The sequence below is a fragment of the Orbicella faveolata genome, unplaced genomic scaffold (assembly GCF_042242905.1).
Source record: "Orbicella faveolata isolate gen_17 unplaced genomic scaffold, um_ofav_v1 contig_35, whole genome shotgun sequence".
NCBI classification, from domain to species: domain Eukaryota; kingdom Metazoa; phylum Cnidaria; class Anthozoa; order Scleractinia; family Merulinidae; genus Orbicella; species Orbicella faveolata.
In genome coordinates, this window is record NW_028301564.1 from 6,998,039 (window position 1) to 7,021,874 (window position 23,836).

Genomic DNA, 23,836 nt, shown 5'->3' on the forward strand with positions numbered 1-23,836 from the left:
TTTTAATGTTATTTAACGCAGTCATTAACCCTAACAGCTTCTTTAGATAGCACAGCAGCTAATAAAGTTATAACTCCAGCTACTCACATGCTAACAGGTCCAGTACCAGTTTCATCGAATGAATTAAGCAAGTGTTTCTTAGGGTGCGTTTCTTTGGGGTGATCTGGATCAGGATCAGTGATCCAAGATCTGTCTGCGCTGGATCATGGTGCATCAAAAGAACCGATGAATCCATTCTGATCATGGATTCATCGGTTTCTTTGATGCACCATGATCCAGACAGATCTTGGATCACTGATCCTGATCCAGGTCACCCTAAAGGAACGCAGCCTAAATTGTCAGACACCCCAAAAAAGTAGACATAATTAAGGTCGGCGCTCACGAGGGGACTAGCCCCAGCGACTGGTTCTTGCAACAAGTCGCGGGGACAAGTCCCATCGTGTGAACTGGCCATTTTTGCTTCAAAATCTAGTCGCAGGGACCAAACTTTGGTTCCTACGACTAGTCCCACCAAACCAAACCAGTTTGAACTTTTGGGACAAGTCCCTGCGACTTGTTCCTCAAAACGCTTCGTGTGAACTGTTCGTAGGACAAGTCCCTGCGACCAGTTCCTTCAAGTTAACTCTTCAGGGGACTAGTTGCAGGGACTAGTTGCAGGGACTATAGTCTCAGGGACTACTCCCAAGGACTACTCGGCCCCTCGTGCGTGCCGACAGTAAACTACATGTATGTTAAATGAATGAATGCCGTGAGCGCTTAAAATTAGTACTCAAAACTGCCAAAGAACAAATACAAAACTAATGTCATTGTCATGACACAAGTACCGATTAGCTAGTAGTTGAAATGTAACGTCACGGTAAGAACAGTCGCCATTTTTCGGCTGTCCGTTCAGTTCTTATGGTACAACAACAACAACAACAAAAACCTTTATTAACGTGTCTGGGGTATTTAGCATTGCTGCCAATAGTTTTAGCATTTTGCTGGTAGTTTTAGCATTTTGTGTCGGTCTTCCCTCGCTAATGATAGCAGCAAATCTTCATAGCTTAGCTTCATCATTCAGTACTTGTTATCTGCTATTCAGAATTTGTGTAGCAAGTAGATCCAACAGAAGGTATTTCAAAAGTGTTCTGCGATAGACTTTTCCAACGTACTCACCAAATAAAAAATTGAATAAGGAATGATCAGGGCTGTAGCCAGAAAGAAGTTTGACTGAAGCAATGTACATGGCTAAATTCTCTTCCTGGGTATTTAGAGTGTAACTTATCAGTGACGACTATAAACAACGAAAACGAAAAAAAATGACTGAGGCAAGCCTGTTACTAGCTAGCTAGGGCCCTGGTGATCTCAAATGATATCTAAAAACGAGACGGAAAAGGCTCTACTCCATGTAAGGCTGTTCAGCAACTGTTGGAGGCACCTTTTGATATTTCGATTCTAAGCAACCTTTTGAATTCTACCCATTTGGAGAAATCGGAGCTAGCAGCGTTGAAGTTTCCAAATATTAAGCGGGGGCCATGCGACGCTTCCGAACATTTCTGAATTCAGTTTCTGAATCTTGCCAAAGACGATCAACCACTTGTAAGATGGTATCTCTTTTGAAAGAGCATTTTTTTTAAAATGATACTTTTAAATGATCACCTTTAAGACAAACGATAAATAGGGCCAGAAAGCGTGAATAGAAATGTTGCTATAAGTTGTTCAAGACTCAAGTAAAACCACGACCTGCTGGCGAGTGCTTTCATCATTAAGTTTTGGATTTTCATGACGACTTTTTTATCCTCTATGCTCTAATATTAAGCGTGCACACTATGGAAAAGTGTAGCTAAGTGGGGTCTATTCAGAGTTTTCCTCTAGAAGGAAAATGAGAGTGAAATTACGTACATGCGACAAGTCGCAATAACGAGCTTTAACAACAGAAATTTAAATCAGAAGTAAAATTCTGGCCATAAGTAGGATTCCATGTTTTGTTATGGTGGACTTCACTGCAAATTCTCCACATAGACCCCCACACCTCCCCCGGTACGTCGAATCTTCCTGAAGGTCTGGAGGAGCTGTGATCAATCAACCAGAGATATTTTCAGGAGGAACTAGCCTTGAATAAATCATGTGTCTTCGGTACCACCTTTTTCTCGTGCTTACGCCTTATCGCCTGACAGTCTAGGAAATATATTGAAATGTGGGTTCCCTCTCTAGCTATTGTAATTTATTCATTCTTTCAATTACTTATTCATCAAGTCATGTAATCTAGTGGACCTTAAAAAAGGTTATACTGATTGATAAGAAATGAAGACTTCCTTGAAATCCTTTTCCTATTTCTAGAAACAGTCCTACCTGATGTATTTTATTTTATGAATTACTCAGTAAGTGTACTATATTATGTTCATGGGTAAGACAGCTGTTAGCTAAAGAGGGATAGAGGCAGGTGAAGATATCTTTATCTTAACTGGCCATCCCATTTTGTCACGACACAATGATCTCTAACTAAAGTAAGCAGTGAACAATCACTGTATCAGTGTAAATGAATCTAAAACTTCTGCTAAAATTTTTCAAGGTGTGTCTGGGAAAGGGTACACTACTATAAAGAACATGGCTCTTTGCCAATCTTGTCATCAACCCCCCTTTCTTCCACATCCTTTCACCAGGAGGGTGATTACCTAACTCAAGTCACTGTATACAGTTACCACCAGGGATTTGAAACCTAGGCATGCCCCTGTTTGGAACAAAAAGCCCCTTAACCACACCCTATATAGGACAACACCCTTTATTTCAGAACCCTTTTTGGGACAAAGACCTGATGCCCTGCTAAATATCAGCAAACATCTTAGAACTTGAATCGATGAGTACTGCTCCATATAAACCATATTTAATGATAACAATCACATAACCAACCCTGTTAAGGAAAGACTTACATACATTTACATTCCAAGTCCAGTATCAAGTCCCCACACAGGCCATATAATCCATCCAGGGGTGTAGCTACAGAAGTTCTGGAGTTCCCGTGACCCCCACCCCTTTTGTAAGCCTTTTCTAAGCAAACAACCTACAACAGGTGTCGAAAATGACATGATAATCTGGTGAGTACCCTCACTTTGACACAGTGTGGCCCCCCTTTAAAAATCCTGAATATGCCCCTGCCTTCCTCCTCCCAAAGTCCTGGCTTGCCTTGGTGGACCTTGACAAGTCACCAATCAGAAACAATATTACATGAATTAAAATCGCATACAGTCAAACCAAGTGAAGCGTACCCCTCAAGATTACATTAATGAATTGATTGTTTGAATATTGAACCCACTAATCGTTTCAAGAATACAATAATGAATTGATTATTTGAATATTGAACTCACTATTTATTTCAAAAATCAATATTAAATTGATTTTTTTGAACATTAAACCCATTAGCCGTATTCTTGGAACGACTAGTGGGTTCAATTTTCCAATAATCAACTTAGTATTGCATTCTTGAAATGACTGGCGGGTTCACTATTCAAATAATCAATTCATTAATGTAATCTTGAGGGGTACGCTTCACTTGTTTTGACTATAACACATGCTTATGTTTCACATCAGAATTTAAGAAAACACTGTGTTCTCTGCCAACCCAACGACCCTTAGCTACCATGAAGACATGTTGATCGGTTACTTGCGCAATGTTCAGTTCTGCTCAGTTCTTACTTCTCAGCTGAGATCGATACTAGGGAAAAGATCACCCTGACTTTATTTCTTCAACTTTGCTCTCTCCAAATCCTCAGATGTGAATGTCATTGGCAACAGCTCTGAAACACTCAATTTCTTGTAAGACAGGTCTGACTTAACAAGGTACACATCACAATCCAATCCAAACTCCGCTATAACTTGTCTGCAGTCGCCACAAGGAGCGATAAATTTTTCTGTATCACTTGATATGGCAATGGCAGAGAATTTTTTAAAGCCCATACTCACAGCCTTTACTAAGGCAGTTCTCTCAGCACAAATCGTCAATCCATAACTTGCATTTTCCACGTTACAACCATCGATGATCTCTCCAGTGTCAGTCAGCAAAGCTGCGCCGACACGAAACTTACTGTATGGCGAATGAGAATGTTGCTTGGCTTTAATGCTTCGTTTCAGTAAGGATGTCAGCGTTGATTCTTGGTAACTGTTAGTGAAACTCTTCTCCATTCCAGGCACGTCTGTATAAAACCAACGATCTATGAATGCTTCTCAGTCTGTTCCTGTCTGTTCCGAGTATCAATCTCATCCCCAGGGCCCACGCGTTTTCAGCCAGCGACGACCAAAGTATCGTCCCTTCCCTTGGTTCTCCATGTCCTCCTAGTACATTTTGGCACGCATGCTTGGTGGCCATGTTGTCCCCTTTCTCTGCCTAGTTGCGGTGATCACAACTTGTTTCAGGCCACCGTAAAAATTCCAAGTCCGACTCGGCTTTTACAACTTTATAAGGGGTTTTGGGTGGGCTCAAAAGTGCGCGGGGGGAGGGGGGTGGGGCGGGGAGAGTAGCGGGCTTGTAATCGGTTTGTATAAAAATAATTTTATTTAACAATAAAAAGATCCTTCACCCTAATAAAAACGTCTCGAAATGACCTGATAAAAAAATAACTGGGGACTAACATCCTCCAGTTTGTTATAGATGTTTTCAATTTGTTGATTTTATGTTTTAAAGGCACAAAACATGGAAGTAAGGAAACAAATACACAAAACACAGAGTTTATGATACGGTGTTTCCTCATGATGGCAACCAATAAAGGGGTGTGTCGAGTATCATCATGAAACAGCAAAATGATGAAATGGCACTATGGAGATGTAGCCGTGGAAGGGGGAATACTGCAGTCCACTCCAAGGTTCAACCCCTTACCCTTTTGTATACCATTTTGAAAGAAAAGGTAGCTGTTTTGAATACCTTTTATTGAAGAGGTACACTTAAGACATACTGCTATAACTGGCCTCTCCACATAGGCCATTACCAGGAATAATTCTTAGGGGGTAAGAGTCAATGTGGCATATGGATGTCTCTTTGATGTCACTTCTCATCATCTTGGGGTGTTAAAACAAGATTTGTATGGCTACAGGTTATTTTAGTTAGCTTGTTTGATCTAAACACTATAGGGTAAATGACTTAAGTTCACTCAAAATTATCTCACTTAAAAACCTCAGGGAGGGGGTTGGGGGGAGGAAAGAGCCAGTAAAAAGTGAGGGGAATACTTGTTAAAAACTGTCTGAAAAAGAAACCCAAATGTTACCAGAATCCAGAGCACAGTCTTACTGTCCTTGTTTTTTAATCAAAAATGGTCACAGGTTCTCTAATCAAGAAATTCACAATAGCTAATTTACTCTAGGGAGACCATAGACAGTAATTTTGGCAGTGTCATCTTTTTTTTATCAGAGAATATTTCAGGGGCAGATCTAGGGGGACGATGCAGGGGGTGCACACCCCCCTCCTGAGATGAAGCCTTCTTCTTCGCATTTGCTTTTAAAGTTTGTTTACCTCACCAGTCAGTTACGCCATTCCTTAGTGGTGCACCTCCTCCTAAGAAAAATCCTCGATCTGCCCCTGTATGTGCATTAATTGTTCCAATTGACTAGGACAGTCAGACCATCCACCAAGGCACTTCTGACAAAGTTAAAGACATGTTTCTTGAATCTTAAGTATACGACTTTGTGGGCATTATGTTGACCCTGATAAGTCTTCCATTACCATAATGAAATTCTTTTTTTGCTACCTGACCCTCCCATATTTAATAAAAAGTTCTTTAAATAGGACAGTCACCTGTTGCTGGTCAACTGGTTTTCTGTTGAGGGTCCTGAGATACTAAAAAAGGGAGCTAAAGAAGCAAAGATTGCTCCTTACTTGCTTGAAGAGGGACGCAAAATATTTTGGTGTAGTTTGGACCTCTTTTTTAATAAAAGGGAGCTGATATATACATATATATAGTGTATAATTAGTGAAACTAAAACCTAAAACTGCAGAGAAGCAGACTACATTAATGTCTTAAAACAACACAGAGAAGACTATAAATTAGGCCCTCTCTGGCCCAGGAAATCTTCACTATCTTGTGAACTTCCGTTAGTTTACTTCCCACTAAACAGTGGGTGAACGATAATACAGGTTTGACTGTCTTCACAATACACCACAATTATTTTATTTTCCAGTCTCGGTCGAACCCAGTCCCTCTTTAGTTCGCCGGGCAAGGAATGGCGTTGCGTGATGATTTCAAGCGATGTGACAGACGCCCATTCTCGTCCCCAGAGCCTCCGTTTCTTTTGGTCACGTGGTCGGAGAAACGGAGGGCTCTGGTAGCAGTCATTACCGGATGTCCGTAAATCACGGACATCCGGTAACGCATGCGTAATTTTGGCCGGTATATCTGCTCATGCTCAGAAACTAATCCCGAGGGAGGGGAGAGAGGAATAGAGAGTATTCTTCAGATGTAAACAGATCGGAACGCTGACATGTGTTTTCACTTCGCTGAAGTTAGGTGATTTAGAGTTAAAAAGAGAGTAGAAAGCGGCCTTAAATGCCGTCGCCGCTTCAAACACGATTGCCAGCTTGTGTAATATTTCACCAACGGGTTTCGCGGTGCATTTTGTGGTGGACCGTCTAGAAAAATTCAGGAATCGATAGCTGTGTTCTTGTTGTTTCTTCTCTTCATATTCGATAAAAAGGAGAAGTTTAAAGAGCGAGGTGCAGTTGTGAAAGCTTTCAAGCAACGTAATCAGGATACGGCATGTATTACGTCTATCGATGACACGGTAAAATTTGTTGATGGACACACGGAAGCGTTTGTGGAAATCAGCCGTGGAAATTGCATCACTGGCCAGAGGATTTAAATATAAGCCGTGCTGATAGATGAAGGGAAAATTTTTTTAATGGTAAGAACTGTTTACTTCCTGGCTATTTACATAGGTTTGTAAGCTGTAGCAGAATAAAAATCTGTTGAACTCAGGAAAGTTTTGTTGTATTGGGGTTTTGCTCGTCTTTCCTTGCAAGGAATGTAATAAAGGTGCTCACTTTCATATGATCTTTCATGTCCTCATTTTTTCAAGTAACCCCATTCTGTTCTATTTTTTTTTTACAAAAAAGGGTCTTACACAATCAACAGATCATTAAACTGTCAAATTAAATCAATCGATCAACTTTTATTGTGCATTATTTACAGAATTAATTTACATCAGTATTATAATTAAATAAATATGAGAAGAGAAATCTATTTTGCACATGGCTATGGAAAGAATAAAAAAAATATGTGTGTGGTAACCAGGGTATAGGGTAGCAATTGGCCTTTTGAAGTGGTTACAACCATGTTAAGAAAAACGCCAAGAAAAAAATAAAAGTCCTATGCCAGTTGTTATCGAGTGGTTATATATGTGTGCTGGGGGCTTCCATAATGGCTCTGCAGCAATTTTAATTAGCTTATCTGGAACATCTAATGATGGTTTTTGTATATTCAGGCTTGAGAAAAGCCTGTAGACATTACAAAACTAGATATAGGGCTATTCCACCATTTTGTCCCCCGTCCCCCACTGCTTTTGTTGATGTAATTGTTTTTGTTCATTTTATACCTTTCAACCAGCTTATATAAAGCTTAATCTTTTGGGTGCTTTCAACAACAACAACAACACCAATTTATTTCAGTATTCCCATATGAGTACATGGTGTTACCAAAAATATAATACAGCTAAAATGATGTAACTATAACATTAGTATCTGGCATTGGTATACATGTAGAGGTTCCTGATGTGAAGAGAGTGATTCATATTGGTGTGCCTCAATGTACATTAAGGAAGATTTTTTTTTAGGAAACTGCATGAACAAAATGAATGGGAAACAATGCAATGACATTGCTCTTTTACAATTCATGTTACTTCATGGTAATAAGGCTCTTCAGCCTGTTATACAACCATGTGCAACAACAAATCTCAATGTATACTTTCTACGTCTTGTGGTTGATCAGAACATCAGCCACATAGCTTTACTATCAACAATGGTTCTTTCTCCATCTCCTTTTTTTTCAGTAGTATTTATTGAACTGCAAGAGCAACATTCCCATTTGAATTATCCATAAATGGTCATCCTTCAAGGAATTTATGTAGCACTATTATGGTCTGAAAATTAACAAAGAATAGTAAATAATGGCAGGAAATAAATTATCTTTCAAAGGCTAACAAAAAGATTATGATATTTTTCTTATGGGGATATTAATGTAACTCTGTACACCTTTAATGTTTGATTTGTTTTTAGCAGAGATAATTCCCACATTACATTTGGAAACCCACTAGTCCTGATGATGCGTTATCAGTTATACATGTATAAATAATTGTCTCTTATATTTGTTCACAGTTATTTGCATGGATGATAAATTATTGTTATTTACTGATTAATGTTATTGTGACGGAATAAAGTTTTGCTAGTTGCAGTTGCTTCCTAACTAAAGTGGGGAGAGAGGAAAGGGCCTCAAATTTCAGCTATGGTTATCTATGGTTATTTTCCTTTACACATCATTTCCACAAGTAAATTATAAAAATAAATAAATAAATAAATTTGGGCGAAGGCTCTAAAGCAAACTAAACTCTTGCCTGACCACAAAAGGTTTGTTCGTGTTTTTTGGGGGGGAGACTATAGGGGAGGTCTCAATAATAAAAAAGAGATATTATATATATCTATAACAGCAGAAGCTTCTTAACAGATAGTAAAAGATACATACATAACAATATGTGAAACAAACCAAACTTCATGTTCAGACCATTTGCTACATCATCCAGGTACGTAGCACAGTATTATAACACGGACCTTTGACTCATTTTGGCAATTTAATATCAATACATTTTGGACTGCTAGAATCTGATCTCCTTGATCTTTCAGAGAGAGGAAAACACACTCACCTTCGCATTTCCAGTGCCACATTTGCTTAGCAAGAGTGATATTTCTTCGTCTTTTCACCTGGCTCTAAGTTTCCTTTTGAGCTTTTCATAAAGGAAGACGAACGTTTCTTAAAACCCACTGCCGATTCGAAGTTAATTTTATGATTTCTTGGGGTATGGTCAGCGACAAAGTAATTGTTGTATTAGCTGGTTGATTCTCAGAGTTCTAAACGTTTCTTCCCACCTTCTCCGCTGCTACAACAAAGGACGATGATTACGATCGTGAATGACATCGTTGCATGCGACGTACTCCTTTGGTTACGTGGAAACTTTAACGATTCCTTCGGATCGATCGGGAAAGGTCACCATTGTTTTTTCGTAAAGCGCGCCTGTGTCAACTGAGCGAAGGTGCCGCCATCTGGGCCGGAAGTAAAATGGAATGCGTAGAGCGTTGTAATTTTCATTTCTGCTGCGCATTCATTTTTTGTCAGCCAATGAAAAAATTCGAATTTTTGGGTGTGTCCAGAGCTACTCGTCAACGACATTTTAAGACGAGTAGCACTGGGGACGAGAATGACAGACGCCTCGTTGTATCTGCGTGTATTTTCCCCAAGATTTTGTGAGTAGTTTCCATGTGCAGTCTCGCACTGAAGGCAAATTTTATAAAACCATCGATCATATTTGCCGTTTTCGGCAAGAGCTTGGGCATGACAATGCACATCCCCACCACGTGCGTTGATCAACGTTGCGCAACGTTAGCTTTATAGCTGAAGTTCAGTTTGCAAGAAAAACATTCATGATTAGATGCTATTTCTTCATATTTGCTCTCTCCAAATCTTCAGATGTGAACGCCATTGGTAACAGCTCTGAAACACTCAATTTCTTGTAAGATAAGTCTGACTTAACAAGGTACACGTCACACTCCAATCCAAACTCCGCTATAACTTGTCTGCAGGCTCCGCAAGGAGCGATAAATTCCTCCATATCAGTTGTGATGGCAATGGCAGGGAATTTTTTAAAGCCCATACTCACGGCCTTTACTAGGGCAGTTCTCTCAGCACAAATCGTCAATCCGTAACTTGCATTTTCCACGTTACAACCATCGATGATCTCTCCAGTGTCAGTCAGCAAAGCTGCGCCGACACGAAACTTACTGTATGGCGAATGAGAATGTTCCTTGGCTTTAATACTACGTTTCAGTAAGGATGTCAGCGTTGATTCTTGATAACTGTTTGTACAATCGTTGTGTATTCCTGCCATATTACAGCCTGGCTGTTGATCCTTGAATTATGACATTTGATGTTGTGTGACGCAAGACGGACTGTAACCAAGACCACCACCATCACATGGTTGAACGTGGCACAGTCGTCTGCGTACACCGAGGACTGGACCCGATCTAGAACCGCTGTTTTGGCGACAATATGGCCGCTTGGTCCTCCGCAATCCTTCGCCTTGTTCATCAATTGAATAACTTTACACGACCAGGTAAGTCGCCTTGGAGTAAATTTTATGAAATTCTTGCTTACCTGCAACATTTCATGTACCACTCTTCATATGCTGAGCATGAGAACTGAGTTTGTTAGCGTGAGGAACTAAGTCATCATTTAAACAACTGATAAGACGCTGATAAACATCTTCACATTTACATGAGTTAAGTCGGTAAGCTTTATTATTTCTTCTTGTTGCATTTATTAAACAGTTGAGATGGCTTATAAAAGCTTCATGAAGCTTATTATAAGTATAGTTTAAAGGACAAAGGTTACCGCACCTAGACAGAGAACTGGTAAGAATGCTACCTGCAGCATGTGAGCTACAGGATTTTTTCAATAAAACTAATTTGCTATAGTAGAATTCTTCTGGTATACTAATGCAAATGCTGTAATCTGATTGGCTGAGCTACTCGTATACTATCAGTCATAAGAGTGCAGTGGCTAAATGTACATAATGTCTGAGGGGGGAGGAGGGGAGGGAATTCCATATAAAAAAGATGGGGGTGCTCATTGTACCTTTTAAGGGTTAAAAAGTAGTTTTAGTACCTCTTAGGCTGTTCAGCTTCAGATGGTCCACAGCACTGCAGGAGCCTTCTTGGTACCCTTTAGGATACTGAGCCGAAATAAGTATGACAGGAGATATTTGGTATTAGAAGCGAAAGGTCTTGTTTTAATTGCAATTGGTACCTCTTAGGAGTGAAAAAATTTTAAGCCATGCCCACAAAGCAGGATCTTGGTACCTCATATGTTTTTTTTTTTTTCAGAATATCTGATGAGCACCCCTTCTTTTTTATATGGGATTTCCCCAGGGGGCATAATGGCTTGGTTTTCTACTTTCTCTAATGTTTTGAGGAAGATTTATCACTGGATAATTTAACTCTGAAGAACACTAAAGAAAGGAAACTGACCGTTATGCAATTTAAAAACCTGAAAATTTTTTAATGCACCAATGAGTGTGTATGCACAGCTGTAAGTTTCGAATAACAATTCAATCCATGCAATTTTGCTATTTACACTGTAGCATGAAGTTGAATACTGCATTGAGAAATGATTCGTCTTAAAAATTTTAAAGGAAATGTAGTAATAATTCTTCTAATTAAAAATAATTACATTATTTGTTCTCAGTTTTCTATGAGGTGATAGTTGATTTGGCCTTTAGTCTCATTCACCACTAAATTTTCGCTGATTCTCATTGTTTTAAACTGATCACATGACGTGATAGTGTTCATCTACGGAGAGACACTATGAGCCCATAGTGCCTGTCCCAGGAAAATACCTGGATGGACAGTACTTGTCTGTGATAAATTTTCTGTAAACAAGCAAGCTTATTAAAAAATAAACAATTGAAATTGTATTAACTGGGTTTTGTTTATTTTCCTTTTTACATTTTACGTTTGGCTCTCACGGCTTTCATCTAAAAGAGTTGAAAATAATTCAATCTGATTTTTGAACTGGCGCATGGAGGAAAATTTAGTGGTGAGCAATAAAGACAATACAGTGTTTATGTTTCAGAACTAAACTAGCATATTTGCTCTCGAAACTTTGCTTCTTGGGCAAATATTTGTTTTAAGAACATCAAATTTCCAAGAGGCAACTATCAGCCGATAGTTCCGAGACATGAACACTCTATTGTTTAAATAGAGATCTTGAGCTTGTAATCTGATAATATTGTTGTTAAGTAGTTATGTGCCTAGCAATGTTAAGCATGAGGGTGTTTTAGTGGAGAGGGGTTGGCACTGGAATAGCAAACTTGTTTGATATTTCCTTTGTAGCCAATGGTTGGCTTGTGGGAAAGTTTTTACTGTTGCAGCAGTGAAGTTAACAGTACAACATTACTGAACATGACAAAACAATTTTAGTTGTAATTGGTACAGAATAATAGCAGCAACCTGATCTTTACATAACCTGTTATTGTTAAAGTGAGTGTGTGTATATTGTTACATGTCCCATAGAATAGTTCATGCTTTCCATAAGTAACTACACTGCCTGTAACAGTATGTTATGAAGACTTCTTTCAAGATGACCCAGACAAAACGTTTCATAGGAAAATTGGGACCCAAGTCTCAGAGGGAAACTTTTGATTGACCCTATTCCACAGTATGAACAGTTTGAACAGCTATAATAACCCCACATTTCTGCCGTTCCACTACTCTGGAATATCCAGAACGTATTACAAGCATTCTGCCAGAGTGCCCAGACATCCTCTTTGTGTCTCATACATGTACTGTAGGTATTAGAGCAAGTAGGGTACAGGGTCAGAAAATGAATTCATGGCATGTTACCTCCTCACAATCCAACAGTCTTCATTATCATGTTGTATATTATTGCCCACTAACTGACTGGTCTGGTTAACAGGTTCCTCCAAGTTATCTTGCAAGCCTTTCCTTGTTGATGGCATCCAAGTGGGTTACATTTCACCACAAATTTCCAGCTTCATTAGCTCTTATAGTGATGTGTTTGTGATGGTTAAAGGAAATGATGGTGAAATTAGACATGTTACTTTGACTCTAGAACTTAAGAATTTCACAGAAAGAACCCAAAAAATTGCTGAGGTCATGGAAGATCTGAGACTTAAGGATGTGTTTAGTACTTTAAAGGGATGGAGAAATGAGGCAAGTTGAAATTTGTGTTAACAGAATTATGTTACCACTGTATACAGTCATGTACATGATGCACACTTAAAAAAAACTTCCAATTTGCGATCACATACACATTTTGTACTTTCTTTTTGCCAAAGAAATATTTTAAGTGTTATAAAAACCAATGGATACAATTCTTGTGTGGTCCAAAACAACAGAGGAAAACCACCATTGACATGTAAATTATAATGTTGTGGATTCTAGTCAGTATAAAAATGTGGGTACATCTTTTCAATTTGGCTTAACTAGTTTGTGGAGGGTTGTTGATAGTTTGGACATTCACTAAGTTAACATACTTTATGTTGGCATGGTAGCAAGATTAGATGTAATGAACTTGGTATCTCCTAGTCAACTCAGTCAGACAATGTTATGTTTCTATTAACTGTGTGTGACTTAAGACAAGAAATTAGTAGGCAAGTCCAGTACTGTTATGATTTGTACGTTATCACTGAGTTACATTCATTTGCAACTGAACCTTATGCATAGGAAATCCTGTGCACAGTTTAAGTACATGATAATGCATGACTAAGATCCTAGTTTAATCTTTCTGTTTATCTCTATCCACCAGCAGCAGCAGCTGAGTAGGGTAGGTAAGGTTAAGGCTGCATATGAGCCAAGTGGCCCACCAGGCCGAAGCTTATCCCGGTTTCTGTAGCATGAAGTGACTAGGAGTATTTCTACTCTCCCCTGGATGGGATGCTAGTCCATTGCAGGGTTACCCCCAGCATAAAGTTCACTGGTACCCATTTATACACCTGGGTGGAGAGAGGCACTGCGAGAGTAAAGTGTCTTGCCCAAGAACACAACACAATGTCCCCGGCCAGGGCTTGAACCCGGACCGCTTGACCTGGAAACGAGCGCACTAACCATGGTGCCATCGCGCCTTCTGCAGTTGGGTAGACCCTTTTGAAATAAAATGCTCTCAGGTTTCATGTTATATTGGTCTAACTTAAAGTGGTTTTATTTTCAAGATGTATCCTGTCATGCCTTCATTTGACAGCAAACCATATTTTATGATGGAGAGATCAGCCACCTGTGAGTCAACTGTCATGAAAATTTTTTTTCTCTCTCTCTGAAGTAGAAAGTTTTCATGATTTGGTTGTAGATGTTACTACTATGTCATTATGACAGTCATTTAATTCTATGAATTCAAAGTGAAAATTTTGTCCTGGACAAGCAGCTACAAAGAAAGTATTTAGTGTCCCTGATCGAAGTCAAACTTGTTGCCTTCCACACACTGTTCAGATGCTCTGCTGGAGATTAATGCCAAGATTAGATCATTTATTTTAACAAATTATACTGGTCACATGTCTATAAAGTCATTTACATTTTCTTAGCTATTCTGAACAGATCCTTGCTGTTTGGAGCTTTGCAGTAAATACTACTTATACTGAATAATTTTATTAATTTATTCTTTGCTTGTCTGTTCTTGTCAGGCCTGTTAGGGACTGTGCGGTATGGTGTTCATGTAAATGGTTATTACACAGATGAAAGCGGAAACATATATATGTGGTTGGCGAGAAGAAGTCCTACCAAACAAACCTGGCCAGGCAAACTGGATCAAATTGTAAGATGAAGTCATTAGAAGTGTAGACTAAGAGAACTTAACTCTTTGCAATTATGTATACTACAGTCGAACCTCGATTATCCGTACCTCGATTATCCGGACTTTTTCTCTAGTCCCAATTTTGGCATGAATATTTATTAGTCATGATCAAGATCCGTAGCAATATTCTTCTTAAAACTATAGCACTGAACAGCGCAGTCAAAAGCAAGTTTGTTTTGCTTTTAAAAGCAGCGCTCGCATGCGCCGTAACTAATGAAGAACACTCGAACGAGTTCTGATTGGTTCACAGTTGAGTGGTTCAAGATGTACAGTAAACTATATTGTTTTCCAAGCGATTTGTAAAAGTGTTGTTTCATGATTAAATGTTGCTTTATTTAAATAGTTTTGTTCTTCATTAATATTCATATTTTCGATTATCTGGACCCTCAATTATCCGGACTATTTTGTCTGGTCCCAATGAGTCCGGATAATTGGGGTTCGACTGTAGCTAATAAGGAATTGCAAAAAAAGTGCAAAATTCTATTCAGTGGGAACAAAGAAATTGTGGTGTAGGCCGAGTGACTTGATTCCACTGTGAGTTCTAGTTGTTCCTATGAAATAATGAATGTACAATAATGAATAATGCTGGTATCAAATAATCATAGTCATGTTAACTACTGATGCGGATGGACAAATTTAAGAGATCTTGTCCCAGGATTGCAATAGTGTTAAATTTGAGTGGACCTTTCAGCCTTCTGCCCCCACAAAGTATGATTTAAGATCTCACTAAAATGAGCACAGCTGAGGAAAAGATCCTGTGACCTGTTCTGTTATAAATTGATAAATAGAACCTCTGTACAGGGGGTTTAAATTTAAAGGAGTACTCAAAAAGTTCATGTACATTTATTTATTATTATTATTTTTTGATTTGCTATACAAACAAAAATAGAATTAGAGTACAATGATTAAGAAATGACAAAAATTAATATTAATACAAGATTACAATGAGGATACAAAACTACAATTTACATGTATATATTAAAGGATAGAAAAAAAGTGCAAGGGAACCTAATAAAAACCATGGGACTAAATTCTTGTCATACTCTACATTTCGTTCTGCTCTTATCACTTTCTTGCCTGCTTTATACCAAGTACATAACCCCTAACGTATTGTTTTGTTCTGTTGTAAAGTACACAAGGAAGTGAAGAGAGCATGAAACAAGTGTAGAGAAAATGCAGGTGAGTGTTCTTTGCTCTTGTCCCTTTGTGTGTTAAAACAGGACAATGTGGACATTCTGATTAAGGCTGTATCATCCATTTTATTAGTTGAAGAATTAATTACTTACTGTCTTAATCTTCTGTTACTAGCATGCAGAATAGTATCAAACCAGAATTAAGGAAATTACCTTAGGGAAAGCTCTATGTTTCTGTTAAATAACCATAACTGACCATGCTAATACAGACAGTTTTGAAATTTTCATAATTTGGATGACCCACATCCATTCTCAGTTTTGGTAATAGCAATTATAGAATTATGTCACAACTGACACAACACCTAGCAGTTTTTGTTTCCTTTAACTGAAACTGACAGTGAAAAGGGAAATACTGGTAATTAAATTTACTTTAACTTATTCTGACAAACTCCAATTCAACGTGCCATTAATGGGGCTTTGTTTTGTTTTTCTTTATGTGCACTAATATACACATAATCTCTGACTTTAGGTGGCTGGTGGCATGATCTGCGGGGAAGGAATTCAGGAGACACTGATAAGAGAGTGTGCAGAAGAGGCATCTATACCAGAGGAGCTCGCTAGGACAGCTACATCAGCTGGATGTGTTAGGTACTGCTCTCCACCTGCATATGCACTTAGCTTGCAGGGCCACAATAGTTTCTCCTATGCTAAACAAGTGTATCTGGGTGAGGGCAGTCCTGAAACTGAGTGTTGTTGGTGGTGATTGACACGCTGACAACCTGAGCAGAGGTCATCTTCAGGATCAAGTGAAATTACCAATGAATTATTATTACACTTTTTCTTGTATCCCAATTTATAGGCCTCCATTTAGCATCACTAATGGATATTTTTGGTACAATTTCATGGAATGCCAACAATAGAAATCTCATCTTAATATCCGTCTATATTTTTTGTTTTCTTTCCTTTGTTACTCACCAGTTACTTCTTTGAAGATGAGAGAGGCTTATTTCCAGAAGTGCAGTTTGTTTGTGACTTAAAACTGTCTCGCGACTTTCAACCAGTGAACAGTGACGGGGAAGTTGGTGAATTTTATTGCTGGTCAATGGACAAGGTGTGTTGTTTGAATCTGTATCACAGAATATTAATTTTACCTATGTCTACAGGCTGTTCCTACAGCGGAAATTACTCCTTATAAGAAAAAAAATTGTTCTGCCCTGTCTGATAACTTGAATATTTTTATTTTTCTTTGTAACAGGTGAAAGAGAAAATGGCAACGGATGAATTTAAACCAAACTGTGCTCTTGTTGTGCTTGACTTTATGATTCGCCATGGCCTTATTACACCAGACAATGGTGAGGTGGTAGCTTCCGTAATCTTTTACTTTGTTGCAGTACTTCCATTATGCCAACTGTTTGTAACACTTGCTTGGTAGTGGTTTAATCAGACTACTGGTAATTGACTTTGAGTTTTTTGACAGTTGTTTTTCTTGTTGCAGAACCTCATTATGTTGACTTTGTACTTGGTTCTCACAAACCACATTTCTAATGTGTGAATATCTGTTAAAGAAGTTGAACATTTAAAAAGAAGCCGGATATTTCCATGAGGAGAGAGCTGGTATAAACTGTACACAGTTTCATAACCAAGGAAACTGGAGACTGGAGACAATTTGGTAGAGAGATATTATCTCTAGTGGGCTCTCCAGTGTTCATTGAAGAAACCAGAGCATTGGTTGAAGTTGAAGGGAAAAAAGAAACCATCAATAAACAGTTCATTATGAGCTTTTCTTTCTCTTTTGATGAAAGTGGCCATGAAAGTGGCCATTTCCATGAAGTCAAAACCATTTACTAGGTAAAATTCCGAGTTGATAATCTATCACCAGGCTCCAAGTCCCTTGGAAATAATGCCATACCAGTGTACCAGTGAGCTGTGTAACAAGCACACCATTCTCATTACAGATACTGATCTACCATTCAGTGTTTTTGTTAAGTAGATTCCACTGTACCGTTATCAGGGAAGTCATTGGCACAGGCACAGCCAAAGCCTGCACTGTAAAAATGGCCAACACAAAATTGGCAAAATATAGATGCTGACTTTGTTTGGTAAATTTTATGCAACAAATATACTTTATAAAGAATTTTTAGAATAAAAACAACTTTCTTTTAATTTACAGAGTGTAATGCTGTTTTTAGTCTGGGGCAATTTGAAGCAAAGCACTGGCTTGTTAGAAGAAGTACAACAGTCACACAACGAGCCATAACAATCAGTAAATATCAGTAACAATAAATAAAGAGAAACTAAAATCCATGTGACTAACAATCACTAACAAACTGTTGCAATCAGAAAGAATCTGTAGCATCTGTAAACTTTAAGACAGATTCTTATCCATAGAGACAGACCTGTCTGTCTTTAGAGAAAGATAAGTATTTAGAGAGTAGTGGAATCCCAAATATCACTAGTTGCCAAAATCACATTGAAATGCCCTGAGAAAATGGCAAACAACAAATACTACAACACAGCAACAAGACATGCCTATTTTATTCACTAAACATTTCATTTCATACTTTTTATAACAAAATTGTTCCATTCCTTTTCAAACCAATTATCAAGTCTTTGGAAAACAATACTTCTCACAAACAAGAGTCAACTCTGTGTCCTCAGACTTACTGTGAGCTTGGACGATCTGCTATTTATAGATTTTTTTTATGACAGAACACCATTTTAACTGCAGAAGGCCGCAGTAAGACAGTAAAAAACCCAGAAAGTTGAAAGTTTTATTATTTTCTAGCCATTGACAACTCTACAAATTTCTCTATTCTTTTTAAAAGACATAAATTCAGTGACTCTAGTTTCAAGTTAATATATTACATGTGCGATTATGTTAGATTATAATACAAGATGGCCATTATGTTATGTCTGTACAGTGTTATGGTTTTGACCACTTCTACCCATGATTAGGGGTAGCCATAAAGTGCAAGTCTAAAATGGAGGCAAGGGGTGAAAAGAGGGGGGTGAATAGCACTCTGTTTAGCCTGAAGAGCACTGCAGTTACCCTGAAAAATGCTTAGGTTAGCCTGTTTGCAGTTAGCTCTCAATGGTGATAATGTTAACAACCCTAGCCCCTCACATAAGTTCCCCATCTCTCACCCCTCAACCTCGTTTAAACCTGTCCCCCTTAGGTAAACAAATGGTTCTCCTTCAGTTGTAATTCAAAGAAACTACATCATTTAAGTATTTTTCATTAAACTTAGAAGATGTGACAAGTTGCCAGTTTCAAAAATAACTCAAGACCTGTCTTGCAAATTTTAATTTCATTTTGCATGAATTATGTTTAATCAAGCCACTTCCTAATGAAATTTTGAGGTAGAGTCAAACAGGTAAATTTTGAAAAAAATGTTATTACAAATTTCTACAACAGAGCCTCAAAAGTCTTGGCAAATTACATATATATTTCAGAATATCTGTTATGTATAGATGACAGATAATAGGCTATTCTGAAACTGCACAGAGAACTGGGGTGAGTTTCAAGTTTTCACCAATCGATAAACTGACACCACATGAAAATTTTTATGATTTTTGTGATACTCTTAAATTGGGCAAATATATGTGATTTTCATCTCAGTTTCTTTCAGATGGTAGGTGAATAATGGAATCTTACCTGTAGTTGTTACAAAACTGATAAAAAATTTTAAGAGTTAATATGGTTTTGGGGGACGCTGTCTCAACATTAGAGACGTTTGTATGGATTTTGAACCATGTTTTGCTGCTTATATTCATGTACTTAAATTCTTTAAACTGTAACATAAATGTAAATGGTTGGTGTGTAGTCCAAAGAAAGAACTCCAAAGTACCTTGAGTAGTTCAGTTTATAGCTTCATGGATTGGTATGTTTATGCTTGGACTTGTGTTTGTGATGTTTGTGTCTATCTTTGTCAGACTTGTTTCGGTGTTTGGATGTATTCTTGCGGTGACTGTCCTTGTGAACTGGTTTACGGTTTGTTGCTTTTTCCTTGGTTTTACAGGGTTCTGTACCTATGAGAAAATAATATAAAACACTTCATTGAAGATTCCAAATACAAACACAAGCAAAGTGATAACAACATAGCAGCTACAAGAATCTTTGATCCAAGGTTACATGAATGATGTATATTGAATGATGTATGTCATTACCAAGAACAAATAGAAGCTACCAGAAAAAATGGCACAATGAATGAAAATTATAGAAGAATACATTTCAGATGCACATGAACTTGCATTGTCTGTCAATTTGTTTAGCCTGTCAATGTGACCAGCAACTTTCCGAAAATTATTTTGAGGGCTGATGGGCATGCATAACTTTGGGTCATGATTATACCTGCTTGTTTGGGTTTCTTTTTTCTTGGCTCCAGCGTACTAACTAACACATTACGAAGGAATCTCTTGTTTGTCACTGGAAGAGGACACCTCTGCCTTGAACACAAACAAAATTATGAGTTAAATGATTGGAAATGACATACTCTTTTATTTGATCATTAATTGACTCATTCATGAAAATACCTGTGAAAAAGAACCCTTGAGTAACCCTGATGATAGAGATCACATGCAAGGAACTAATAGACATAGACAAAACAATTTTTCTTGGACAATTCTGTCCTTGGGGGAAAGGTGCAATATAACATTGCATTGCATAACAAAAAAATAAGTTTGGCTGGTACATCCTAGGTTAACTAGTAGATTTTCAAATTTAGTAGCCTCACAGAAAGTGGCAAAACTGTTTAACACTGGATTCCAATCCCAGCAGCTGCAGATATGCGACCAATTTTGAGAACGCTGTCTTAACGTAAGTTCTTCTGTATTTCTTCACCTCATTTTCTTTCTTGTAGCAACTTTTTTCAGGACAAAAAATATTGATAACTGCAGTAGCTAAGAAGTGTTTTGTTGTACTTACCATCCCATTGGACCCACCTCTTCTGCTCTTGATTTAGCTCTCTTTGCTTCCTGTAAAAGTTCCTCTTGGGCAAGCCTGTAACATTAAATTATACCCAACAACATAATTAATAAACCCTTAAATTTGAGTCATTTCTGCAAACTGTCACCATAAAACAAATAATTATTAATGTTGCTGTTTTTCATATAATGTCAAAGATCAAGGAGATGGCATTCATGTTTCGAGTTTTGGTAGAATTTTACCAAGTATATGTATGTATGTATGTATGTATGTATGTATGTATGTATGTATGTATGTATGTATGTATGTATGTATGTATGTATGTATGTATGTATGTATGTATGTATGTATGTATGTATGTATGTATGTATGTATGTATGTATGTATGTATGTATGTATGTATGTATGTATGTATGTATGTATGTATGTATGTATGTATGTATGTATGTATGTATGTATGTATGTATGTATGTATGTATGTATGTATGTATGTATGTATGTATGTATGTATGTATGTATGTATGTATGTATGTATGTATGTATGTATGTATGTATGTATGTATGTATGTATGTATGTATGTATGTATGTATGTATGTATGTATGTATGTATGTATGTATGTATGTATGTATGTATGTATGTATGTATGTATGTATGTATGTATGTATGTATGTATGTATGTATGTATGTATGTATGTATGTATGTATGTATGTATGTATGTATGTATGTATGTATGTATGTATGTATGTATGTATGTATGTATGTATGTATGTATGTATGTATGTATGTATGTATGTATGTATGTATGTATGTATGTATGTATGTATGTATGTATGTATGTATGTATGTATGTATGTATGTATGTATGTATGTATGTATGTATGTATGTATGTATGTATGTATGTATGTATGTATGTATGTATGTATGTATGTATGTATGTATGTATGTATGTATGTATGTATGTATGTATGTATGTATGTATGTATGTATGTATGTATGTATGTATGTATGTATGTATGTATGTATGTATGTATGTATGTATGTATGTATGTATGTATGTATGTATGTATGTATGTATGTATGTATGTATGTATGTATGTATGTATGTATGTATGTATGTATGTATGTATGTATGTATGTATGTATGTATGTATGTATGTATGTATGTATGTATGTATGTATGTATGTATGTATGTATGTATATATATATGCAGCAAATGCTACAATCTGATTGGCTGAGTTACTTGTGCACTATCAGCCATTATTGATCAGTGGCTGGAGATCATCCACACAATGACAACATTTTCTGGTTTCTCCAATGATTTGAGGAAGATTTAGAAATATCAAGTACTGGATAATTAAATTCTCAAGAACACTAAAAAAGTAATTTGACTATTATGCAACTTTAAACCTCAATATATTTCAGTGAAATGATGAACATGTGTGCATGACTGCAAGTTTCAAATAATATTGTAACAAATCAGTCTGTGTGATTCTTCTAAAGCATGCCGAGAAACATTTAGTTACAATTCTTCCACACCAATTAGATTACTTGCTCTACATTTCCATGTGATGATAATTGATCTCCCCTTCAGCCTTATCAGCTATCACCTCATATAAATCAAGATCAAATGATCTAATTGTTAAATAGGTCTTTAAATTGGTCTTTCAAGATGGTGACCGTGTCAAATTCCCTACCCTAGGGACATTACATACAGTCGAAATCCTCACCCAGGGGACAGACCTCACAATCAGATTCCAGTGGGCAATCCCACCCCCATGAGCTTGACATTGAAACAAACAAAAAAGTCTGAATTCCTCAAATTTTAAGTGGACGGTGACTTGCTGAAAAGATTAATAATATTCATCTAATTATGCCAAAAGAATTGTGGTCAATAAGACTAATTTGTCTTTTGACAGGATGAACTGGTAACAGAGAGCTGGGTAAACTTAGAGTGACCTTTTGTGTACATTTGAAGAATAACAAACATCACAGCCTCCATTTGTCTTCAAAAATATCCAAGAAAATTTCCCTCGGACACATCTGTTTCTTGGAAAAACGTTTTCCGCCGTTATAATCATGGATGGATAAAATGTCCAGTCTTATTGCTCATGATCTGTCTTGGAAGCATCATATTATTAAAGTAACTTCTAAGATATCAAAGCTACGTGGGATTATGGTTAGAGTAAGACATTATTTATCTATAAGAACATTACAAACTGTATATAATGCTATGGTTTACCCATACTTGTGTTATTGTAATGTTGTATGGGCAAGTATTTATCCTTGTAGATTAGATGCTCTATACAAAGTACAAAAGAAAATTATAAGAATTATACCTTTTTCTAAGTACCAGCAAGTAACTAGACAATTATTCATATCGCTCCAATTGTTAAACATATATGAGTTAAACTCTTACCAAATAGGCTTATATTCATGTATTCATACACCAAGGGAAGCTTGCCTAGTGCTTTCTCAAACTATTTCTCACTGAATAATACTATTCATCAACATTATACCAGGTCTTCTGGAAAATTTCATATGAAATTCAAAAGAACAAATTATGGAAGATTCTCTATAAAATATAAAGGTCCTATGATTTGGAATACCTTACCAGATGTTTTAAAGAATATAAGGTCTTCGTAGATGTTTAGAAAGAAATTGAAAACTTTCGTGCTTAATCAAAATATTGATTATTAGATAAATTTAAACTCATTATCTTTATTATTGCTGTTTTGTGGACACAGATTTATATGGCCACCATATATTATGAAATGTTATTGTTGAGTTATGTTTAATATAAATAATAGGGGGATCTCCTTAGAAAAGCTTGTATGAGCTTGCTGGGATCTCCTGTTACTCTAAAATGTTATTTATTTATATATCACACTGTTGTAACAGATGAGTGGCAAATAAAAAAGAATAAAAAAGAGAATTTTATTTTAAATCTCGGCCGACTTTGAGAAAGTGAGAAAGTCTCAGCCTTACCTTTCTAATTCGTTGTTATCCATTGCATATGAACCTGAAGTTCTCTCTAAACAGTATGCTACACACAACTCCCTGAGATGTTGCCATAAAATAAACCGGGGAAAAAATATTTCGGACGATGCCGCGAGATTACGTTTCAATTTACGAGAGATAACGAGTTACCTTACGAACGCTTACATGAAGTAACAGCTGCTGGACGTA

The 23,836-nt window shown here is 37.1% G+C and overlaps 4 protein-coding genes across 5 annotated transcripts; 1 reads left to right on the forward strand and 3 right to left on the reverse strand.

Moving 5' to 3' along the window:
- Positions 1–2,181: 2,181 nt before the first annotated feature.
- LOC110054069 (cytidine deaminase-like) lies at positions 2,182–4,369 on the reverse strand. Its single transcript, XM_020760402.2, has one exon. The coding sequence runs from the start codon at positions 4,156–4,158 to the stop codon at positions 3,715–3,717; it is 444 nt and encodes a 147-aa protein (XP_020616061.2). The 5' UTR covers positions 4,159–4,369; the 3' UTR covers positions 2,182–3,714.
- Positions 4,370–7,111: 2,742 nt separating this feature from the next.
- LOC110054040 (uncharacterized) lies at positions 7,112–10,193 on the reverse strand. The gene is made up of 2 exons (XM_089272566.1): positions 8,875–10,193; positions 7,112–8,097 (listed from the first exon to the last, which is right to left on the reverse strand). Exon 1 carries the CDS (start codon positions 10,111–10,113, stop codon positions 9,661–9,663), a length of 453 nt encoding a protein of 150 aa, XP_089128692.1. The 5' UTR covers positions 10,114–10,193; the 3' UTR covers positions 7,112–8,097; positions 8,875–9,660.
- LOC110054048 (uncharacterized) lies at positions 10,194–17,500 on the forward strand. 2 transcript variants are annotated; one of them, XM_020760375.2, is made up of 8 exons: positions 10,203–10,338; positions 12,699–12,955; positions 13,954–14,017; positions 14,419–14,549; positions 16,251–16,369; positions 16,700–16,832; positions 16,977–17,073; positions 17,217–17,500. In XM_020760375.2, the coding sequence occupies exons 1-8, from the start codon at positions 10,275–10,277 to the stop codon at positions 17,264–17,266; spliced, it is 915 nt and encodes a 304-aa protein (XP_020616034.1). In that variant the 5' UTR covers positions 10,203–10,274; the 3' UTR covers positions 17,267–17,500. The 2 variants fall into 2 exon arrangements, with proteins under 2 accessions (XP_089128691.1, XP_020616034.1); XM_089272565.1 differs by having other exon boundaries at positions 10,194–10,338; positions 16,977–17,500.
- LOC110054049 (protein POLR1D-like) lies at positions 12,234–23,810 on the reverse strand. Its single transcript, XM_020760379.2, has 5 exons — positions 23,636–23,810; positions 20,646–20,720; positions 20,073–20,167; positions 19,570–19,750; positions 12,234–14,232 (listed from the first exon to the last, which is right to left on the reverse strand). Exons 1-4 carry the CDS (start codon positions 23,656–23,658, stop codon positions 19,593–19,595), a joined length of 351 nt encoding a protein of 116 aa, XP_020616038.1. The 5' UTR covers positions 23,659–23,810; the 3' UTR covers positions 12,234–14,232; positions 19,570–19,592.
- Positions 23,811–23,836: the final 26 nt, after the last annotated feature.